Below are 9,391 nucleotides of genomic sequence, written 5' to 3' on the forward strand. Positions count from 1 at the left end.
GGCAGAAACATTATCAAACGGGCCCTAACATTGCATTTCTTTATATCAATATCTATTGTCATATTCCTCGCATGGCTATTAATCAAGCAGTCTGAAACCCAATTTCCTTACACAGACAATATGCAAACTGAGTTCATGAATTGCATGTAAAGAATAAAATTGAAATTCAATACATATTTTTTGGATGAATGACATTCGATTCAATATTAATTCCTTAATTCCTTTTAAACCCACTCAAGACATTTTAATCTCTCAAGGACAATATTTGGAGATCAAGGATTTGGATATCCTTCCCAACCATCTTTCTCCAGCTTCTCTGCCTTCCTCAAGACATCATCCTTCATGTCTTGTTGATATTGAATTATTCTAGCCTGTAAATCACCATCTCGAACTGCCAAAATCCTAGCTGCCAACAAAGCCGCGTTTCTCGCATTGTTTATTGCAACTGTTGCTACAGGAACACCTCTTGGCATCTGAACAATAGATAAGAGGGAGTCAAGTCCATCCAAAGAAGATGCGCGTACAGGGACACCAATAACAGGTAATGGAGTGAGTGCAGCCACCATACCAGGCAGGTGGGCTGCACCACCAGCTCCGGCAATGATAATCTGAATTCCTCGTTCTCGGGCTGACAAAGCATAAGTGTACATCATTTCAGGGGTTCGGTGTGCTGAAACTATCCTCACCTCAATTGGCACACCAAGAGAACTCAAAGTACTCGCAGCATCCCTCATGACTGGAAGATCAGAATCAGAACCCATTATAATCCCAACAAGTGGAGTGATGAAATTCTGACCTTCCAGACCTTCTTCACTCAACATGGAATTCAACCGCCTTTCCACTATGCCTAGAGATGGACCAACAATTGTAATATGGCCCATCTTTCGTTGCTTTCGCATTTCTGGCTTATCATACCAATGAACAGAAGCCCCAGGAATTCTCAATGCTCTTCCAATCAGCTGATGTGCCAAATAGAACCCTTGCTCCCCATCCTCTGCACCCAGTAAATTATACATAATGGCTGCCGGTGTCTTCATTGATGGATCACCTAGAGGAAGACCAACAACAGCACGCAAATGCTGCTCATATTGCGAAGTAAAACAAGATTCGATTGTGTGATGTCCACTATTATGAGGTCTAGGAGCTACTTCATTAAGCAAAATATGGCCATCCCTTGTCAAAAACAACTCAACTGCAAACACACCAACACCTTCTAATGAACTAACGGCCTTCTGTGCAATTTCAGTAGCCATGGCTCTTGTCATCCATGGTACCTCAGCCGGTGCCTTAACTATGTGACAAATATTATCCTGGTGAATAGTTTCAACAACAGGATAGCATGAAATAGAATTGTCTCTTCCCCTTGCCACAATAACAGCCAGCTCCTTTACAAAAGGAGCCCACTTCTCAACATATAAGCCCCGATTATACCCTCCAAGAGAAGCAATAGCAGAAGAAAGCTCCTGTCTGCTGCGAGCCACAGCATTTCCACGGCCATCATAGGCTAGCCTTTTGCTTTTAAGCATAAGAGGATAACCAAACAAGTCCCCTGCCTTCTCTAAACTTTCAAGATCATCTATCTGCATAAAATCAGGAACAGGTATTGCATTTCTAGAAAAATGAACTTTCTGGAGATATTTGTCTTGGATTATTCTGATGGTAGAAGCTTTAGGCTGGCAATCTACTCCTTGTTGCTCGAGCTTCTCTAGCGTATTTACATCAACATGTTCGATTTCCAGAGTCAATACTCCACATCTTTTCGCAAATGCTTGAACTGTAACACTATCATTAAAGCTTCCAACCACGTGATCATATGAAGGCGCACTTGCGGGACAGTTCTCGTGTGGATCCAAAACTGCTATTTTGATGGCCATCTGAGAAGCTGCCTGACATAGCATTCGACCCAGTTGGCCTCCTCCTAGGACTCCCACAACTGTATCGGAGAGCCCATGGACTGGTAAATTACCCTTCTGGGTGGAACTGTCATGGCCTTCGGTAGATGCCTGGCATCGAATAGAAGAAGATCCAATTTCGGCCCTTCCTCTGTTGTTAACTCCCATTGGAAAACCCACTTCTTTCCTTTGATGATATGTAGGTTGAGACTGTTGAGTTGTGCACCCTGAGCCAAACACAGAATAGTTCCGGTGACCACAGAACGCCACAGAGTGACACCGGATAAGCATTTTCTGGCTGTCGCCCCCTTATTCTTCCTTGATTGCCCAAGAAAATCTAAACTCGTTAGTCGTTGATTTCCGAAACCACACTACGACACAATTCTTCTCAGACCTTGTTCATTGCTTTGTACTGCATTAGAAAATTCAAGTCTATTGTTGTTTAACTGAACCCGCATAACAAGAACAGTAACAATGAAGTGTTATGAACAAACAAAATTGGACAACAGAGACTTGCAGAGAGAGAGAGAGAGAGAGAGATGATTACTTGAATTAGATACAAACCCTCGTTAGATTCGTGAGGTACAGAAAAAGGGCAGGAAGAATCACATTGCCACGAACGTTCCTGAAAGACGTTACCAGAGTTGCATCGGAGGCTCGCAGTAGCAGCACTCGGTCGGTCTGCTACTCTGACCTAGGGTTTCTGGAAGCGGTGGGCGGACGAAAGGAGACGAAGGGACGAGTTTGCCCTTTTCGTTTTTTATTATCTATTGGAAAATAAAAAATAAAAAAAAAACAGCGTGGCACCTGCGCCAAGAGCTTGAGGAGGTAAAATGACCATCCCAATCAAAATGAAAAAAGAAAATGAAAAAATTTGGGTTTTTCTTTACAAAATTACTCATAAAAAGTTTTGGTTAACAAAAATACCCAAAATTAGGTTTGGGTTTACAAAACTACCCACCCAAAGTTTCAGTTAAAAAAAATACCCAAAATCCCATTTGGATTTACAAAATTACCCAAAATAATGATTCTTCATCTTCCACATATAATTATGTATTGTTTTATTACTAAAACTTTGAGTGGGTAGTTTTGTAAACCCAAACTCAATTTTGAATATTTTTGTTAACTTAAACTTTAAGTGGGTAATTTTGTAAAGAAAAATATAATTTTGAATATTTTTGTTAACTGAAACTTTTGATAAATAATTTTATAAAAAGAAACCCAAAGTGAATAATCATGTAATTTTCCCAAAAAAAATTCCGCCACTATTGATACTTCTGCCCATGTTTACATCGGCTTCCCACTAGCGCAGGACCGTAATAATGCCTTCAGGGAACCCGCTCTCTCTTCTTTCTCCCCTTTCTTGTTTTGACAAAAGACTCCCACGTCATCTCTGGGGGAATATTTTACGCAGATTATATGCGTTCCTGTAAGTTTATAAATTTTTTTTGGTTGATGATCAACAAAATATATTGATAATATATTTTCGAGGATCCAGCTCCACTCCTTATTCTCGAGGATCAAAATCCTTTGTTTTTCCCATCCATGTTTTTCCTTGTTTTGCTATCTGCAAAACACGACACATGGACAACAAGAAGACCAACGGTCAAGATTGGATAAGAATTATTACATCCGGTGCGTTGATCTTAAAGTTGTCCACGTGTCGCGTTCTACAGGTAGCAAAACAAGGAAAAACAGAGGATTATTTCCCTATTCTTGATCGCCCAGGTCTACTTGAGCAGACGACACTTGTACATGACGGATCCAACGGCTCTCAATCCTTTCTCAGAAAAAACCGTCCATCTTGAGAAGAAACCCATACCCGAGCGCCTCTCCTTACCCTCATGCGAGTTTCACTCTATTTTCTCTGTTATTCCCTCTTTTCCCACCTCGTTCATTGCTCTCCTTTCACCGCATTTTTCTCTCCAGGTAAGGTCATGACCTAATGGCGGTGAAAAGAGAAATTCATTTGGTGTAAACATATTCATTTAATTAGCCAGCGAAGAGACCACACCTCTATTCTTTGTAGTTATAACATATGTCATAACTGGTTCATAGGTGTCATCATATTCACTTAATGATCAAATTCATTAGTATTCACATTGAAACTAACATATGTTTTATGGTTTTGTTGCATGAAGAAGGGGGTTTTACCTCTGTGAAGCAAAACCAGAAACCACGCCTCTTTGGGAGAGAAGATAATGGAAGAAAAGAGAGATCGGTAGTTGGGGATTTTGGTAGGGTTGCCTTCGATTTCCGGCGTTGGAAAAACCACGCTTCTGTAGAAGGAGAAGCTCTCGGGTTTGGGCAATTTGAGAGAGAAGAGATCGAAAGAGAGTCTCAGTAGTCTGGGACAGGAGATCGCCAGTTGGGGATTTTTGTAGGGTCACCTTCGATCATCGGCGTCGGCAAAACATTCTATGCAACTCCTTCAGTGATCGGCTCCTCCTTCTTGTTCATTAGGTCACGACCTTTCCTGAAGAGAAATGACGGTCAAAGGTGAGCAACGAACGAGGTGGGAAGAGAAGGAATAGCAGAGAAAATGGAGTGAAACTTCTATGGGTAAGGAGAGGCGATCGGGTTTGGGTTTCTTCTGGGCAAGGATTGAGAGCCGTTGGATCCGTCATATACACGGGTCGTCTTCCCAGGTAGACCAGGCCAAGACCTCGGCAATCGAGGATAAGGAGAGGAAGCGGATCCTATTTTCAAAGAGTGAAAAATAAGTGCACTTAAAAAAAAATAATAAATAAATGCTCACTTAGTTTTTACACCGAATGCTTGATATACATATATTTTACCATTTAAATGTGAAAAATTACGAAAAACTCTACAACCGAACTTTTTCTCCCTTTAACCTCTGTCCCTTCATTCCTTTGTCATTGCAAATCCTTCTTCCGTTCCTTCAAACTGAGCTTCCTGTTTTTGCAATCAATGGTCACTAATCACCAAAGTAAAATTATAACACCAAGTCTTCCAAGCCTCCCTTTGTCTCAGCGTCCCACTGTTGCAATGTGCAAACCCTTTTTTCCTTCTTTTGTTTCTCGAACATCGGTGACTTGACCGCAATTTTTGGAATAATCACCATAGTAAGATCCAATATGTCTTTCACTCTCTCCCACATATGGTTTAGATACACTCACAGTTGGACGTCAACAATTGATGTCGTTTATTTGTATGACTAATGAATTTATATTTTATGGATTTCATGGATTGTATTACAGATATATACTTTTCTTTTAGGCTATGTTTAATGGTGAGGGGAATAAAAGGGAAGGAAAGTTAAATTTTCATACTTAAAAAAAATATATATGTAATCATTACCCATGTGACTTTAACATTAACTTCATATCATTACATATTTGGTTATAAAATTTAACATTACTTTGCATCCATAACCCTTTGCTATAATATGTAAAATAAAAATTGCATGTAAAATACATTATTACTAACTTTGGTTAAAAAAATTAAATAGTTTATACAATCATATAGGATAATGACTATAAACATTTCTTTTTAAAGTATGAAAATTTCACTTTCAATCCCCTTAAATTTCCATTGCAACCAAACGAAGCCTTAATGACTAATTTTTTTGTGAGATTTTCATGGTTTTATAACAGATGAAACATTAGTTTGATGAGATGATTTGCCATTAATACATTCTTGTGTCTTATGACAATCTCATGGATCAAAAGAATGGAAATTGCCAGTAAAATTGGCACTCAACCGCCCAAAAATAGACGAAAAACCGAGAAAACAATCAATAGCAAGGAGCCAAGGAAGTCTCTATATGATTGTTAATCAAGAAATACCGCAACTCCTGTTTTCTCCACTCAAAAAACTTCATGAGGATATTGAGTACAGTCCTGTTTCAATGAAGGTCGGAACATCGATATTAGGGAGAACTGTAGGTAGGCATAGGAGGATTATCCTGCTCTGATCACAAATTGTAAACTTGAGCGGAGATGAACGGAACTTATATTCGTTTGGCTCCAATAGTTCTCTACCATCAGTCCAACCTTCTCTTACTCTGTATACGAACACAGCTTACTCTGATGTCAGCAACACTCTCCTTTGAAAGTGTTAGTGACCTTCTCTTTGTCTCTATCAAAATGCATAAATCAAGGGTACATTCTGCAAAATTACAATGAAAGACTATAGCCTCTCTGTCGCAAATCACCCCTCCTGGCCACATCAACCAATAGTTGTATGAACCCAGAAAACCCAATCTATCTGGGAACGTGGAGACCTGTTGGGATTCTTGTTTTACTGGCTGGGTTCAAATCTGCAGAGGAGTCCTTGATGCTACCTTTCAAAGAGACTCGATCACAACGGGGTTTCTCGGTTGGCCACTGGACTAGTAGACCAACTCGAATGAAACCCAGTTAATTCTCATTCCCCAAAATCGTTGGAAGAACCAAACCCAGAATCACCAATACCTTTGGTTGCCTCAATGGAAAATCTTTAGATCTTCTATCTTGAGAACTAAGGATTAAGTATTGGTACAGTAAAACCAACAAAAACCAAACCCAGAATGAAAACCAACTCCTAAATTTAAGGGCAAGAAGACTAGAAGAGATTTTGGTTTGCGCAAGTTTCAGACAAGGGCTTCGGTCATTGGTGACTTTTCGGTTGTATGATAAGCTGCAAGAGGGGGGGCTGCACAACAAGGAGAGAGAGACTTGCTTATTCGTTCAGGGCTTGGTGATGATGGGGTTTGATCACCCTATTGTTTTTCTTCTCCCCAATCACTGAAGACATCTTTCACACACACACACACACACACATACTGAAGGACATCTTGACTCGAGAAGGATATGCTCTTTCCTAGACTGATAATAGGACAGGAAAGGTCTCATGGACTGATGATTGTTGTGTATCTGAAAGCTATGGATCTATACCAAAAAATTGTGTATCTGAAAGCTATGACCTGAGTTGGTACCATGCAACTTCAGATTGGCTTTCATGGCTGTGAGACTTCTTTTTTCTTCAGAATCTTCTCCGTTACTGTCTCAGGCTTTTAGTTTCTGCATCAGTAGAGATCTGCTATGCTTCACACCAGAAAACTCCAAAACTTGGCTTCTTGAAGCAATAGAATATGTGACCACCAAGTGCACAGTAGCCAGATAACTGTAGGACTTCCACAAAAGAAGAGGAGGAAGGGGGTGGGGGGAAGAGAAAAAAAATCTCTAAGCATATGGCACCTCTAGTTAGTCCATCTAAAGCATAAATCTTCCAGTGATCAATTGTCAATGGTTCTTTCAAGGTCACATTCAAATAAAATCTTCCATGGAATGCTTCCAAATATGGTAAAAGTTCAAGGTAAGAGTGGGATTGAATGGCTGAACATACAAAGGAACAACTCCAATGGTGACCCATATGGTTTATATAAACCACCAAAATTTGATAATTTGAAGACACCTTCTCCATCTAATGGTTCAGGTAGACCATGTCATTCCTCCACATGACTTAATTCGGGTTGCTCATCAACCATTGCACCCCCTTGAACCTTTAATTAATGCATGCTAATTCTACTCTCTCCACCACAAAGTAACTTCTTCTAGTCGTGTTTCTTCCCTCTTCCCCCACTCCTCTTTTTTCATTTTCTCCTCTCCCTCTTCTTCCCAATAGGCACCCTGTAGAATGGACAGAGTGGAAGTTTATTCCAACCAACCACCCAACCACAAAAAACGACAAGCTAAAGAGACCCGTAGGAGAACTCAAATACTCCCACAGGTCTCTAATTCTAGGCTAGACAATGGTCTACAAAACTTTTTCTTTAATGTAGGCATTCCATCTTTTTCATTTGTGTTATTCTCGTAAGAGTTCCAATTTGACAGTTCGTTTACCCTTAAGAAAGCAATCTGTATGCCTAACCTTCACTGACATTGGAAATTCACCTATCAATCTATCACCCAAGAATGAACCCTTCCTTTGATCTACAACTTGAGCTGCTACTCACTGAAACTAAAGTCAACTTTACAAGTCACCCTCCTAATTATTGGTTTCCAATAAAATATCAAACACATGTTTCTCTCTCTCTCTCTCTCTCTCTCTCTCCCCGATCTACAACTTGAGTGTGCCCTTTTGACTTTACAAATCCTAATGTGCACTTATTTTTCACTACATAACATGGTAATGCCAGAAGATGTCCTAATGTACAGAATTAATATATTGTTCATTCATTTTCACTAAATACAAGAGAATCTGAACCAACCAACTGGCTTATCTTAGGTTAATCTCAGTGTTACCATGCATTCAGATTTGTACACTAGTTTCACTAGTATCAAAACATGGCCTGATCACCTTAGTTCTTAAGGAGAACCAACCAACAAATAATGAAAAATAAATTGCAAGAAGTGTCATACCATGTAGATGAGGGCAGCAAAAATCCCCAAAGCATAGTTAAGTATAAACTAAAAAGAATAGTAAATTTTTTCATGCCAAATGTTGCACTAAAGCTCACTGTCATATCAGATACAATTAGAATATAACTACTCATGCTGCTAGATTCAAGACAAAAGACATTAGAAGGAGAAACACCAAAATAGACATGTTATTACACATGGAGCCAATATTTATAGAACTTGAAGGAAGTAGGATTAGCGTGTCTGCCATGTTCACCTTGCAAGGCATCTAATGCAATCACAATCTGTGCTGGAGTTTCAAAATCAACAAAGCAGAGGGCGTACAACTCTTTTCCAGCATGTAAGTAATGTTAAATATAAGTAATGGTAGTCTTGTCATTCAACAAACTATCAAGGCCACAAAGAAACAAGTAATTGGGAAATCCCGACTGATGGGGAGAGGTAGTCTTGGAAGAAGAATGAAATAAGACTTAAAAAAGTAGTATCAAGATAAACTAAAGGGCACTAAAAGAAATTAAAAGTCAAAAATAAATATCATGGGGAAGGGAAAGGAAACAGGTTGTCTTCAACCTCTAGTCCCCTGGAACTCGACTTTGCGAAAAACCAAAACTCTTCAAAGTGTGGATCTCTCTTCCAATGGTACTCTAATGAAACTGAAATAAATAGACAATCTCTATCCTCTCTAACCCTATGAATAAAATGGATGACACAATTGCCGAAAGCAGTGAGGACTAGAAGATTTTGTCTTCTCAAGAATAAATCCTTTGCCATAGTAAGTTCTATGATGAATAGGAAACTGATATTCAAGAATGTTCCTGTGACGATTCAATCATGGTGGACTCCACCAAAATCATGACATGTTCTCTGCTGGAGAAGTCTCTAACACCACAAGAAGACAAATGAGCTGATAATCATCACAAAAAGCATAAATCTAAAGGAGCTGATAATCATCACAAAAAGCATAAATCTAAAGGAGTTAATAATCATCACAAAAAGCGTAAATCTAAAGGAGCTAATGATCATCACAAAAAGCTTAAATCCAAAGGAGCTGTGCAACTTTGTAGTTACACCCAATTTGTTCTTTCTTCTTTGATAGCTTGTGCTTATTAAATCTAAATCTATCTCTATCCCCCT

At 39.3% G+C, this 9,391-nt stretch overlaps 1 protein-coding gene across 3 annotated transcripts; it reads right to left on the bottom strand.

Moving 5' to 3' along the window:
- Positions 1-121: 121 nt before the first annotated feature.
- On the bottom strand, positions 122-4,600 carry LOC122072792 (phosphoribosylaminoimidazole carboxylase, chloroplastic-like). Of its 3 annotated transcripts, none has more exons than XM_042637203.1 (2): positions 4,047-4,600; positions 122-2,304 (listed from the first exon to the last, which is right to left on the bottom strand). In XM_042637203.1, the coding sequence occupies exon 2, from the start codon at positions 2,181-2,183 to the stop codon at positions 273-275; it is 1,911 nt and encodes a 636-aa protein (XP_042493137.1). In that variant the 5' UTR covers positions 2,184-2,304; positions 4,047-4,600; the 3' UTR covers positions 122-272. The 3 variants fall into 3 exon arrangements, with proteins under 3 accessions (XP_042493137.1, XP_042493135.1, XP_042493134.1); XM_042637201.1 differs by lacking the exon at positions 4,047-4,600 and adding an exon at positions 2,457-2,637; XM_042637200.1 differs by lacking the exon at positions 4,047-4,600 and adding an exon at positions 2,440-2,637.
- Positions 4,601-9,391: the final 4,791 nt, after the last annotated feature.

The sequence above is a fragment of the Macadamia integrifolia genome, chromosome 3 (genome assembly GCF_013358625.1).
Source record: "Macadamia integrifolia cultivar HAES 741 chromosome 3, SCU_Mint_v3, whole genome shotgun sequence".
In the NCBI taxonomy this organism is placed as follows: domain Eukaryota; kingdom Viridiplantae; phylum Streptophyta; class Magnoliopsida; order Proteales; family Proteaceae; genus Macadamia; species Macadamia integrifolia.

Excerpts from the sequence above, each read along its gene's own strand:
- LOC122072792 (XM_042637203.1), bottom strand. The coding sequence starts at position 2,183 with ATGCTTATCCGGTGTCACTCTGTGGCGTTCTGTGGTCACCGGAACTAT.